The sequence below is a fragment of the Cavia porcellus genome, unplaced genomic scaffold (genome assembly GCF_034190915.1).
Source record: "Cavia porcellus strain 051 isolate PalLab524CR breed Dunkin Hartley unplaced genomic scaffold, mCavPor4.1 scaffold_10, whole genome shotgun sequence".
NCBI lineage: Eukaryota > Metazoa > Chordata > Mammalia > Rodentia > Caviidae > Cavia > Cavia porcellus.
The window spans coordinates 76,799,080-76,814,148 of record NW_026947493.1 but is presented as its reverse complement, the minus strand read 5'-3'; the positions used below and the strand labels follow the sequence as shown (position 1 = coordinate 76,814,148).

The window sequence follows — 15,069 nt, the reverse complement described above, 5'->3', positions numbered from 1 at the left end:
TTCAGTAGTTTTATTATACTTAGCCATGCTTGTATCGAGTTATAATATAAAGATAATTGAAAATTTCCCATTGTATTATGTTTACAGAGTTCATAGCATCTGCCTTAGTTACTTTTCTCATTGCTAGGATAAGGTGCCTGACTCCACAAATTAAAGAGGAAAGATTTATTTCAGCACCCAGTTCGTAGAGATTTCAGGCAACTGACTCCCAAGGCAGGGTTTGATGGAAGAAGAGAAACAATCCATATCAGGAGGCAGCAAGCATGAGCCTTCTGGACTTTTATGGACCAGCCTTCTGTACCAGTGGCAGGTGCCATCCACTCCCAGTTGGGTCCTCCCATTATTCCCACTGAGAACCTGCTAAAACAATCAGTGGACTAATTTAGTGGTCACACATCCTGAATCAGTCTTCACCCACCCTAGATCCAGCCACCATTGAAAAGCCCCACCTATTAGTGCATCAGGCTTTGCAGGGGTTTCTAGATACGAGCCATAACAGTGTTAGTCACTTACACAGTTCTGATAGTCATCATCCTCCAGTATCCAAGTAAAAAGAGTGGAGTTCGACTCCTCATTCAAAGGAAAGTCTAATCCCTCTTTGAATTTTCAGCAAATTTCTAAAGATGTGGTGTTACTTTTTATTTAAACACATAGTACATTATTTTATTTAAGTGCTTTTGTTTTCTTCTTTGAAGAGCATCCCAATTGTGAGCCTAAGGCTGTTGTCCTTTCTCACCGTCACTGTGCTCCTTATTTCTAGCACTGCACATCATTCTCAAAAAAACTATGATCCTGGGTGAAAAAAACACCAGACTAATACAAGATTGAGAAGGTCTTCACTATCCTAAATGATCCCCACAGTTTACCGTCCCAGGAATAACTGCCTGTAGCTCTCTAGTTCCCTCTGTTCCCATCTCCTTCTCTATCTTTAATTCCTCTTTCTTCTAAAATCATCAGCCATTTTTCCCCATTCTGTAGTGCACCCTTCCAGTATTTAGCAGAATAAATCTCAAAATATCTGTTACTTTATCATGAAGAGCAATGTAACTGTGTCTCCGATCACTCAGTTGATATTGGAAAGCGAGTGCCTTTTCTTTCTTTCCAAACATGCCAGTTTAGATTTTTCCCCCTCAATCAAACAACACTGTTCTCCTTTCAAGAATTCACCTTTTCTTTATAGCTGAGCAGTACTATTCAGCTGTAAGCAAGGAGCCCATCCAGGCTTTTCTAGGTAAATGGATCCAACTTGAGACCATACTCATAAGTGAAATAAATCAGACACACATGTGTAAATGTAATATTGTTTACCTAATGTAAGAAAATAAAAGTATAAATAAGATCCAAAATCTACAATAGATATTGTGAAAGGATAAGAAAGTGCTCAAAAGAAAAAAATAACTGGGATTGGGAAAAGGAGAAAAGAAGGAAGGTAAAGAAAACAGATATAAATTTGGATATATACACACACACACACACACACACACGCATATATATATATATATATATATATATATATATATATAACTGACTTGATTATACTACTGATTCTATTAGTTCTTGGAAAAGAACATTTAATATTCATATGATTAGATCAATTCTGCATGTCTGTATCTGGTAATCTAAGAAACTCTTTTGAAGATAATAATATGCGATATAAAACCATTGTTAAATTTCTGTCATTTTTTGAAAACCTATATTGTTATTGTTTTGGGTTTATTGTTGTTTTGTCTCTTTTTCTTTCTGCTTTTCATGTCTGTTTTTGACCCCTCTTTAAAATAAAATTAAAAAATAAAAAAAAGAATTCATCCTTTTGCCACTGTCCTGCCAATTGAAACTTTAGCCTATTTAAAATAATGCTTTCTTCATTTCCTTATATTCAATTTAAAAATGCTAAATAAATCAAAAAAATAACTGGGAAATTAGTTTAAATGATATAAACACATAGTACATTATTATGTTCAAAAGCCTCCAATGGCTTAGTAATGGGAATAATCAATCATCTTTAAATAGATAAACACCTGTTATCTTTCAACCCAAAGTAGACTGTGTATAGTTGCCCATTTGAGGAGCAATTTGATTGCAAAGCAAAGTTTGCAATTGAGAGGTGCACACTGTAACTTCCACTGGGACTTATGTTTGAAAGCACTATTTCCTCTGCCCGAAATTCTTAGTGTGTGTTCTCTTTCCTTCCTAACAGACCAATCAACATGACTCTCTTCATTGTTTACTTCTCTGTGTAAATAACCTTTAGAACTGTCCAAAGTGAACCATGGACACAAATAATGTGTGATTTAGATCATTCCAGAGTTATCTTCTTAGTGAAATCTCTCTAGCCACTTTTATAAGATTTAATATTGATTAGCCATAAACTAATTTATTTTCTTTATAAGATATAACACTAATTAGACAATACTAATTTGTTTTCCCTAAATATAGGCTACTTGGCACATTTCACTGTGCCAATCTTATTATCTTATCTGTTTACAAAGGTACAAATTGGTAAATTAGACCACAAGCAAGATTTAAAAATAATTTTCAGTAGTAGAGTCTGTGCATGGAAACAAATATCAGTCCTATGAGTGAAACAGAAAATTCCTGGGGTGAAGAATGATTTCCAGGGTCCATAGATTTTGGCCTCTGCCCTTGAACATCACCAATCAGGAATTTTTAAAATATGCTTCATTTCTTAATCCCTAAACTAAAAGTGGTATCTGATCCGAAGAGAAACCAGATTATTGATCCCTAAATTAAACACTCAAGTAAATTACACATCACATGGCTCCCTCACTTCGTAGATATCAATCATTTAAAAAGTTGCTCATTATTTAGCAAACACTAGAAGAATCAGAAATTAAAACACCTTCAGACTTTATCAGCGGTATATTAAGCATTGAAGAACAAGCTAAACATACCTGTATCAATATATTTCCTTTGAATCATACTATTCAAATATAAAATAAAATTCCAAATCTTAAATATGCTAAATTAAAATATTTCTTGTGGGGCACTTTGTAATTTAATCTTTCCTCTCACACACACAAATGTGTATATAAGTCTTGATTTGGGGATATTTTAAGGAAAAATATCTACTTAAATATCTTCATTCTTTTCCTCTCATCTTAAAATTCTTTAAGGATGTGACACTTTGCTTGATTAAGAATGGTTAATATTCCATACACTTTGTCAGAAAATCTGCTCCTTAAAGATAACGCACATCTAACCTAGCAAGTACATGTTTAGAGTTATTCATCAGCAAAGGGAAGAGAAATGTGTTCTATCAATTTATAAAAAATACATTTATCTATTAGAATTGTGACATGAGAAGCCACTCTAAAATCAGACATCTCTATGTCTACTGCTTCTTTTTGTATTGATCTTATAATATTTTGATGTTTTATTTTGCCTCAAAGATTATCTTAAGGAAATAGAATAATATTTATAGCATTTATCACATACTGGGTTTTTTTAAAAAACCTAATTCTTTCTGATATCCATACAGGCTTTTTTAAGGATACCCGCTGAAAGATTTTTTAATAATTTCTTTCATTCTAATATTTTTATAGTTGTTAGTTTCAAGTACTAAATTGTATTGCTTGTAGAGATGTATTTGTTCCTACTACGCATGAATATAAATTAACTTAAATTTTAAAAATTAATTTAAATATGATTTTAAAATCAAATAATATAATTAGGATGATACAGAAAAATTTCATTTTCATATCTAGTCCAAATGTACCAATTCATTAGAATTAATCTACAAAAAACTACAAATATTTAGAAATATTTAGTTCTTAGTAGTCTCTGTTAGACTTTCTCAGGCAGCCTGAATCAGTGAACTCTTCCAACAAATATATTTTTTAAAAATTGTTTGCCTGTTCTTTATAAATTCAAATACCTAACAAGTTTTATTCTTTAGTCTTCAGATAATTTTTGCCTCTTCTCATAGCTCCCAAATTATCTTACTACCTTTCAACTCCTAAGTCTAAATAAAAAGGTAGTTATTTTACTATTTTTATGTGAAGCACATCTTTTATTCTTTTTTCATCTTTATCTTTCTGTCCAAAATCTTTTATTATCAGTATTCAGAGAATAGTTTAATTTTTAAAGTTATTAGGTCCAGTTTCATTTAGTAAATCATCTAATCGTTCTATACCATTTGTTTATTACAAGAAATAAACTAAACCAGTTTCATTTAGTAAATCATCTAATTGTTCTATACCATTTGTTTATTACAAGAAATAAACTAAGTCTCATAAATAATATTACATTAAGGCAATTCATGAGAAATTTATACAACTAATGCACAAACAAAAGTATTCATTTTATTGTGTAACCTTATCCCATTTAGTGTGTTATTAAAATACATTTTGTAGCTCCACAGAGGAAAAAATAATCTATGTTTTTCTTTTTAAACATTCACCACTACTGAACAATGTTCTTTATGTCACCAATATATGTAGCTATTCTATTAAGAATTAAGTCTCTTTATGTTTCAATTCAAATTAATCCATGACTTTTTGTGCATTTTAATTAGGTTGTTGTCTGATGACTGGCTATCAAAGCGCAATTCCAATTTCAGCATTCACAATAAATTCACTACAGAGCAACCAAATCCTACATTCATGATGCATTGCTAGATTTTTCATTTAGAAGGCTAAGTCTGTTCTTAACTGTAGTGTTATAGTTTTTTTTAAAAAGATACAATATATTCCAAGTTGTAAAATTAGAAGATAAATGTTATAAAATTCATGCATTTTACTAAATATATTGCTTAACAGAATGTAAAAGTGACAAAGTGGAAATATATTGCAATGATAATATTTTCTTTCAGTGCTATTGAGACTTGAAATCAAGGCCTTAAAGATGCTAGCCCAGCACTCAACCATGAGCAACAGATTTGGTCCTTCTTTATATTTTTATTTGGAGATTATATCTCAGTAAATTACCAAGTCTGGGGTTGAAATTGGCATCCTCCTGTTTCAGCTTCCTGAGTGCCTTGCATTATAGGGCTGTGCCACCACACCTGCACAATTGTTATTTCTTAAATTATATTAAATATATACACTTAGGTTTGACTGTTCATATGCCATGTTCATAATCATATAAGAAATTGACATAATGAGTTTCTAAATTTCATACTCCAGTTAGTTGTAGGCATTTGTTGTGACCCAGATTGGGTTATTTTATGCTTGTTTGTTTGTTTGGGGAGTAATATAGTTTAACTTTAAAAAAAAATTAGCATGATCCAAAAACTGCAGTGACTTGATCATAGCACAATGGAGACAAGCATTGAATTATTCCACTGTAGCCTCACATATTTGTGCCTTTTTTGCAGTGCTGGTTACTGAACCCTGGACTTCACACATGCTAGGCAAAGACAGTGATTTATTCATGAGTTTCATCCTCAGCCATATGGTATAGCCTGGTGTCCTACCTGGTATAGACTGATAGTTATAAAAATAAAAACAATTCTCTAATATTACTGCATGTTGATAGCTATAAATTATTTTTTCAAAGCATCCTGTAGATAACTAGAGAGACAACATATGGAGAATGTTTCAGGAGATGTGTTTTAAATGTGTGAAAGTACATGGTTAATACAGGTATATCCAATTACATTGAAAAACTTTTCCTGTAATTTGGAAACTAAGTTATGAAAAAACTTTGTTTTTTAAGTATTTCTGTTCTTGCATTTATCTACTAAATACTTTTTAAATTTTTATATAAATCATTGACATAAACAGAGACTACCTTATCTCAAAGTGCTAACAAAACGTGTGATGAGAAAAAGTGGTCAAATGGCAAACACAGCTGTGATCAATGAAACAAGGCATAGTTAATGGGCAGTTAGGTGAAGAAGCTAAACTGCCCTGTGAGGTCGGGAGAGGCACTCCGGTCAGCATTAAGGCTCAACTAAAAGATGTGTAGTAAAACAAACCTTGGCCAAAGTAGGAAAATAGTTTCCTGGGCTGTGAGATATTTATGACCAGATCATTAAGATACTTTTCCATGAGTACAGAGGAAACATTCCACAGCTTAGATCTCTGATATAGACGCCAACGTGGAATAACCTTGAAGTGTAAACAAATAACACAAGATGCCTGTATGTTACATACATCCAAAATAGCATTTCTTGCAGTTTCTGAAATAATTGTATATTAAAAGAAAGAAACATCAGCAGAACAGCAACACCTAAAGATAAACCCAACCAATATAGTACAGTGTAGCCTCAGATTCACTCTGGGTTTAAGCTTCCCTCTGTCATTTAAGAAAACCGGTTACTTATATTTAAATTGTAAATACTTGAGTATGCTAACCTGAACACTAGGTATAATAACAGTACTTACTTCATGTAGCTAGTCAGAGAATTAAATACACCAATCAATATAGGTAAACCTAGCAGAATTTCAGGCACCTAGAAACAACAAGTACACCATTATTTATTGGCCTTGTTATACCTAAATCTGCCCACTGTTGTTACATATTTATAATTAAAAACTTTAAGACCAAAGTCTGTCCAAAAATATAATACATATATCATATTTCAAATGTATATACTGTTAAATTGAGAATAGGGTTGTCTGATTGAAAGTGAATATAAATCACACTATGGAAGTGATAATGGTAACTAAAAATGACTTCACAGGTATCCTTTAATGACGAGGCCACTTGTTTTCTGATAATAATCCGTAATATATGAATGATGTTTTCCTTTAAGAAAGTAAACACTTAACTTTTTAGTGGTAAGTTTCCGTAGGAATAAGGGTCTGTATCTTTAGTATTTATAGATGACAGGATGATGAGTGATATCTTACATCCTAGACAATCTGAAGAGAATTACAAAAATCATAAAAAATAACATTAATTCCAACAACAACTAAAGCATTATTTTCCTGCATGGTATTGTTGTAATAAATACCTCTTTCATATGTCTCCTAATCACAGGTTTCAGACCGAACTGAACTATGATGTTCTGGAAGTTCATGATGGACCGAATCTTCTGTCACCCTTGCTTGGGTCTTACAATGGCACGCAGGTGCCCCAGTTCTTATTCAGCAGCAGTAATTTTATATACCTTCTGTTTACAACAGACAACAGCCGCTCCAACAATGGTTTCAAGATTCATTATGAAAGTAAGTAACTGAAAAATATTTTCTGACTTATCCATTTAAATTTCTCAACCTTTGTATTATCATTGTGTATCATTGTGTATTATCATTATGTATCATTGTGTATCATTATCATTAAGAAAACTATTAGCTTAATTTATTTATTATTTTAAAATCAAAGCTTTCCTTGATCTACAAGGGTGCTAATGTTTGAAAAGGTGTGCTTTAGAAAATTCTACCATTTTCCAACCATATCTATCTAATATTATTATAAAAGGAAATACTGAGGAGACTTCCGGAGTATCAATTCTTTGAAAATGAGTACATGTAGTAATTATTTAATTACAGTTTTTAAAGGCAGATGCTAGATATATAAGCAATCATCTTAGAATTGCTTTTAATTATTTTGTATTTTATATGATATGTACATATTTTTACTTAAATGATCCATTTTACTTCAGAATAAATGTTATATTAACATAAATTAAAATATATAGTTTTATAAATATGATGAATGTAACTTTCAAAGACTATATTAAAACAAGCTATGATTCATATTTTTGAAATCAGTTCATAATAACTCTACCTAAAAAAATTAATTTTGTTTAAAAAGTCTAAAATTTTTTGAATGTTAAAATATAATAGTAATAATTTACATTGGAGTGTGCCTTTTTATTTATAAACTTGTTACATATATCTATATTTGTATCTCTATCGTATGATATAATGTATGTATAAGATGTGTATTATATGTTTATATACAAACTCACATATGTTCACACATTTCTGTCCAAAAATGCATTTACACTTACCTATATGAAATAGTTTGGATAAATAGATCTATCAGTTTAAGGGGATACTTAAGAAGGTACCAGGAAATATCTTTATTTCAAGAGGAAATATTATTTTTTAAAAATTTTCTATTAATTCCATGGTGAATACTTTTCCCTCAAGAAAGATTCCTGTGTTTGAAATTTAATAGCTTTCCATATGGTCATCTTCCTTTAGTAGACATGGTCAGTGAATCCATAGCTTTTTAAAAAAAACATAATCAATCTACATTTGGTGCTTATTCCTTTTTAATTTTTTTATCGACAATTATATTTATACTTACTTACTTTCCACTCAAACTTTATGACATGACCTTCTGAAAATTGTGCATATTATCAAAATACTAGAATGTTAAAACTTTACAGTTATATTATAATTTTTATTATTACTTGATAGTAAAACACTGACATTCATTTACTATTATCTTTTTTATTTTTCTCAATTTTGTTACATTTTCATTACTGTGAATTTCCATTTGATTATTTGTCCATAAACCAATTATGCAATATTTCCTTAATTTATTCCTTGATTCTTAGATTTACATAGCACTATGAGAAGCATAAAGAAATTCAACAGGTGAAGAAAATGAAATATAAATGACATTATTGATCATGTATTATTCACTAACCTCTATTCAGAGTAATCTGAACCGTTAAAATAACCTAGGTAATTAAATTAAATTTAGCCACAATTTACCCTTGTGTCATTTTTATGGCCTCCATTTCTATGATTTCATAAGATTTCAGGAGTGCTAAAGTTTGTGAGAAAGGAAGGTAATGTTAATGACTAAAAGGAGATCTAGAATGGAAGGAAAGGGATTTCAGGTACTCTGTTAAATTGGAGAAGACTGTAATATTAAGAGACAAGTAAAAGTAGGTCTGAAGGAGAGAGCATAAACTAGTGAGGAGACTTACCTGACTGGTATGAAGTATAAACATTGGAAGACAATGGAAATTACAGAAGTGGGATTTAATTTGAAAGTCTTGAGTCAGATTGGTAATTTTGAATCTGATTCCCTTAGCATTAGTTATAAACAATGAAACAAAATATTATAACAGTGTGTAGCATTCTATATAAAATAGGTTGGTATTGAAACATCTCTCTGTGGAAAAGAAGGTACACCGTACTCTTTCAAAGACATGAAGTCTTGAAGGATAGAATTAGGTAAGAGGAGCAAAAACCCAAAAAAGACATTTTGGTTTTCAGTGAGGGACATTTCAGATAGATTTGTAAGGAAAATAAAGTGAGAGGGCAAAGAGGGGTGAAGGTTTTGAAGCCTTAAATACCTAGCAAAATGATGATCACATTGAGAGGAGAAATCTAGCAGCTGAAAATAGTTGTAGATAGAGATGTCTCCATTCGATTTTAGTTTCTCATTAAAAACAGCAGGATTTAATAAAATTTATAAATTTATAAGCACGTTTTCATGTCTTCAAAATTAAGATTCTATTTTGTAGATTGTTTAGCTTCATTTTTAATTATGTGCATGTTTTTAATATAATGATATAATTTTGAAAATGCTACTATAGCTTTATTATATAAAAGACAGCAGCTGCAGTTGGTTTAAAACTCCCATTGAGGAGGAATAAAAGAAGTGTTTGTAATGACCTATACCACTGGCTCTCAACTAGAAGCACTTTTGTACTCCAGAAAATATGTGGCAATATCTGGAGGTAATTTTGATGGTCATGATTGAATAAGTGCTACCAACATCTCACCATTTCAGGCCTGGGAGGTTACTGAAGATACTGTTATGCTCAGGATACCCAGTGATACATAATTAAAGTCCAAAATCTCACTAGTGCTAAAATCAAGGAACCATGTCTCTTAAGGGAAAACATTGTTGGGTATGATCTCAGCTAGGGATTGTAAATTGCAAGGGGGACTACATCATGAGATGTCCTGGTGTTAGACAACAGACCATTGAAAAACACCCTCTAAATAGCCACAAGAGCAGTTGTGTTTCTGTGCTTTACTTAGAAAGACAAAAATATTTATATTTCTGCATATTTCAAAATATTCCTAATCTTTTAATGGTATTAAGATTAAATGAAAAATGAACTTTGTACAATAGAGCAGAGCTGAAATGTAAATTCAATAATTTTAATTGCTACTAGGATTATTATTTAGAACTAGGTTTATGTACATAAAACCTATAATACAGGTTTTGATTGATGATCATATTTTTCCATCAACTTCTTAAGTGTTGAATGAGCTAAATTTAATCCTTATTCATAGAAAATTGAAATGCAGGTTTGGTAAATTGTTGGTCATTCTAAAATCAAGCTGAGTACATAGATGTGTGGAAAACCATCACGATTGTTAGAATAAGAAAAATGATCGGAAAGAAGAATAAGAAGGAATAATTTTCACCGTCTGACCTTCATTCGACGCCCTCTTTGTCTTTTGCGTTCTGTTCCTCAGGTGTGACTGTAAATACATATTCTTGCTTGGATCCCGGCATACCTGTCCATGGCCGTCGCTATGGTCATGATTTCTCCATTGGATCTACTGTTTCTTTCAGTTGTGATTCTGGATACAGGCTGAGTCATGAAGAGCCCCTGCTATGTGAAAAAAACCATTGGTGGAGCCATCCACTGCCCACCTGTGATGGTAAGGACCCATTCAGCATGGAAGCTATGAATCACTTAAATTTAGAAGTAGTAACAATTCGAAATGTGAATATCTGTAGATGCCAAAGAACTCAGCCTTTGAAATGTAAGTTTTCAAATGATTGGTTTGAGTTTTTGAAAGAGGTTCTTGAATTTAGTCAGTTTCTCATTGGTTAAATAAATGTTGGAGACTTTTGGAAAAACTTTCTTGTTAGAATTTTTAAATTCAGGAAGGCTAGTATAGTACAGGATACATTTGCTGTCTTCCTTGGAAGGGAATCTTCCCCAAATGGAAGGTCCATCCCTCTATCGCGCCAGAAACACAGGGGCACCCGGTATAGACTGCCCCTGGTGGAAACTTTTTAGTAAGGGTACGTTGTTATGGAAGTATCCTTAGTTTCTTAGTTTTCTCATTTTTCATGCATGAAAGTAAACTAGAAAAAACTGCTTCCCTAGGATTCACAAATGCTTTCATGCTTGGTTTGTCAAAACAAAACAAAACAAAACAAAACAAACTAAATCTATCCCTTGTTTGATTCAGGGCTTTAATCTTTATTTTTAGTGTAAATTTTCAATTTCTATCCTTATTCTTTTTCAAGATGGAAGAGTGCATTTGTCATTTCATGATTAAATATTTAAGTGTTTCCTGTGCCTTCATTTTTTATAACATGATTTAAAAGAATCATCAGCACATTTCCTCTGTATTTGGTATGATACCATTTGTATTAGTCAGTGTTCGTATGTGACAGAATTTCAACTCTAACTGATCTTAAAAAATAAAAGCATAAATTGTTGTTCAACTATTCAAACCTTAAAACAGGTAAGGTATTGTACTTCTCAAAGCTCTTTATAAACATGAATTCAAACTTTTTATGAGTCTTTCTCTTTTTAGTCACATAACTCTAATATTGTATCCAGGATTTTTGCATGGGAGGAACTGGCAGTAGAGAATACAATCTTAGGAAAATAGAAGCTTATAGGCGAATCTTCACAATCTAAGAAGTTAAAACCTCATCTCTGTTCCAACTAGAAAAGAAAAAAAAAAAAAAAAAGAAACCGTGAAAGATACCTGTCTTAGTTATGGTTTTTGTTGCCAAAACAAAATGTCTGATACACATAGCTAATGTAGGAAAGGTTAACTTGGCCCACAGATTGTAGAGGATTCAGTTCATAGTTGGCTGTCTCCAAGGCAAGGTAGCATGGCAGAGGGGCATCACAATAAAGGAATTAAAGGTGGGTAGAAAGCAGCAAAGTGACAAGGAACAAGTGATAATTCTTGCTGTCCTTTTATATTGTGTCCAGACTACCTGTCCTTAGAAATAGAAGCATGCCAAGCCAAGCATTATGGTTTAATTTAGTAATCACATACCCTTAATCCTAGCATCACACACTCTAGCTCTTGCTTCCTCTGAAAACCCCTCCTATGACTGCATGAAGCTTTGGGGAGACATCTAGACACAAACACCAACACTATTTGTTTGGTCCACACTGGAGCCAGGCACTAGTAAAGGAGGTCTCATTATGACTAGATGTGTCTAGATCCTCTGTTCCTATGGATTGAGATAAGTGATAGTGATGGAAAGGTCCTATGTTTGCCAGACACTATAAAACTACATGGGTGACATATGAAAGCAATACTCACCAGGAGAAAACAGTGGAGGTAGGTGTATCAGAAGAAGCAGGAAATTGAAAATCTGTGTTAATGATAGCAACAATTCACATTTTATTTATGATAAAAGCAGATAGAAACAGTTTTCCTAGGAACAGTCTAGGTCCTCAACATCTTTTGCCAGAGTGAATTTCTGATTTTTATATTACATTTTCTACATTTCCTGATAGATTATTTAATGTTATTCCTCGTGTCAAAAGTGTTTGATGGCCCCGTGTTGCTTGCAGATGAATATCCAAATTACTAATCGTGAAATTAAACTACAAGGACTCTGGGATTCCCAATGCTGTCTCTGTCCTTTATTCTTACTGTGCATTTTCCCCAAAGATTATGTTGTGCCATTTTGAGTTTCTGTCTGGATCTGTCTTTTGTTTGTTTGTTTGCTTGCTTCTTTGTGACAGAGTCTTTCTGTATGGATTGCCTGTTCTGAACTCAAGTCTGCCTCTCCAAACTCAGCTTCCAAAGCAGCTGGGTTGGCAGCATGCGCCTGGATATCCCCCTTTTGTATTCCAATTTCATCTTGAACATTGGCCGGCAGAGCTGAATCATACTCATTTCTTAAACAATTCAACTTTTAAAAATGCAGATGTATAACAATTTTCATTGACTTGATCTAAAATCATCCATGTTTAGTACCTTGTGGACATGAAGTCGTCATGTGTGCTAGCAATAAAATTGAGGTCAGATGCTTGGTATCCAGCTGTCTTCATAAATGCTCTATACTACTATGTTTTTTTAATAATAGGTTTGAATTCCATTCTCTATTTGATAATATGTTAGGTCCCTAGAATATTTGAATATAGTAAGTTACTATCCATTCTTATCATTCTAACAGGGGTGGTAGTTTTTAGAAAAGCAAGAATTATCAGCATGAGAGGATATTTGGTTATGGTTTAACCACTTTTAAAATTAACCCAACTCCAATGAGCTTCTACTTTGAATTAGCATCTGTCACAGTGCATTGTACCAATGCGCATTTGTCAGTCTCTCATGATTGTTCAAAATGATTATCATAAAGCAGATACAATTCAAAACATAGGAAATGTAAAATAATCTCATTTCCACGGATGAGGAACTTCTTTAGGCTGATGAAATTGACGGGGTTGCCACTGCTGATGTGAGACTTTCAGGTACACGCAGAACAAGTGGAAAAGGAGAATTCAGAAGAGAGGGACCAGTTAAAGAGCATATATGAAGATACAGATGCATGAGTGTCAGGTGCTTAAAAAGATGGATTTGAAGAGGAAGATTTAAATAAGTCTGAACAAGTCAATGAAGCCTTGGAATGTAGATCATTTGAGGGACAAGATGCCACAAAGTCAGGCATTGATGAAGTAGACTGCAAGTTTTGTAATTTTTTTTTTTTAAATACAAGTTGTAATGTGAGGGAAAAGTTAAGGCTTCAATGTAATTCAGTAATTACAATACTTTTCTTATATTGTTATAAACAATACTTTTCTTATATTGTTGTAAGGGGTTAATTAATATAAATAAAGTCTGCAGAATAGTATTGTCACTCTGTACATTCACTTTGTGTTTGACTTAGTATTACTAAGGCTTCCTGGCTAGTTGCGTTTTCATATTAAATTTTATTAAATTGAAAATAAACTTCATTATTTTTTCATCATTTTAGTTTCCTTTCTTTAAGAAAAGGAAACTAACTCACATTCTTTTCCACCATTCACTATGCAATGTTATGTTCAATTAATTCCCTTCAAGCCCTACATCTGATACTAATTATTTTCAAATACCAGAACTTTACACTGTGAGCTCAGTATGGCTGTGTGTGTGTGTAAGCCAAGCACTCAGGGAAGTTGAGGCAGGAGAACCACAAGTTCCAGTCTGTTTTGGGCAATTAGTGACAGCCAGATTCTGTCTCAAGATAAATATTTTTTGAAAAGAGTTGGGAATGTAGCTCAGTGTGAACATTCTAGATTCAACTTCCAGTATAAAATAAAAACTAGACACAAACAAAATACCCTATACTGTGTCATAGAAATGCACTCTATATGTTGCCATCTGGGTATAGACAGAGTAGTATTATTAATATATTAGATGTTAACCATTCCTCCTAAATTTTTAAAGTGCTTGTGGTCCTTTAATTTCCCTCTTCTATGCGAGTACATAGGTGTCGCTTGCAGAAAGAAAGTCCTCGTGGAACTCCGCAAGCACAGACAGTAGGACAGGTGACACTGTATCTTTTTTGAGGACAGGTCTTTGGGCTTAAATGCTTCTGCCACCTGCAGACTTAGCATTTTCAGTCAGGTAAGGAAGGATATCAGCAAGACTGCTTCCCATTTCTTCACACAAACATTGATCATTGAAAACGATTATGGAACAACACAAAGCCAAAACTCACTCTTTCAGTGTCTCCGAAAAAGCTGGACATGTCAAAGCAAAAAGACCACATGCTGCTTTAATACTTGCTACTGCCCATGCCTGTCCCACAGGAGCTGCCCTTCCCAGTGCAACTCAGAAGTCAGTGCCACCTCTGCTACCACTAAGATATCAGTCCTCAGTACTTTAGTGGCTCAGTACTTTAGTGCTGTACTTTAGTGGCTCCTAATTTTTAATATGGACAACTGACAACCAATAAGTATTTACAACTGGTAGAAAAAATTGAGAATCTGTGATTTGTTAAATAAAATATGATTCAATATTAATTTCTTTAATCTCAATTCATAAGCATGTAGTTCTTTTTATTTCCTTGAGATATGTGCCCTTTCAAAACTTGAAATATATGCCCCTTCAAAACTTTGGTCTTATTCATGATATTTCTCAGAGAAACACAAATGTGAAGCAGCAGCTTTTAAAACACATCAAGCTCCTCTCTTAAAAAGAAGCTTAT

The 15,069-nt window shown here is 32.8% G+C and overlaps 1 protein-coding gene across 8 annotated transcripts in view; it reads left to right on the top strand.

Moving 5' to 3' along the window:
• Positions 1–15,069, top strand: part of Csmd3 (CUB and Sushi multiple domains 3) — a 1,082,130-nt gene that overhangs the window by 707,433 nt on the left and 359,628 nt on the right. For all 8 annotated transcript variants that reach the window (XM_063257640.1, XM_063257641.1, XM_063257642.1 and 5 more), the window contains 2 exons: positions 6,946–7,133; positions 10,365–10,553. In XM_063257640.1, the coding sequence (XP_063113710.1) occupies positions 6,946–7,133; positions 10,365–10,553 (377 nt within the window). The remainder of the gene's footprint in view (positions 1–6,945; positions 7,134–10,364; positions 10,554–15,069) is intronic.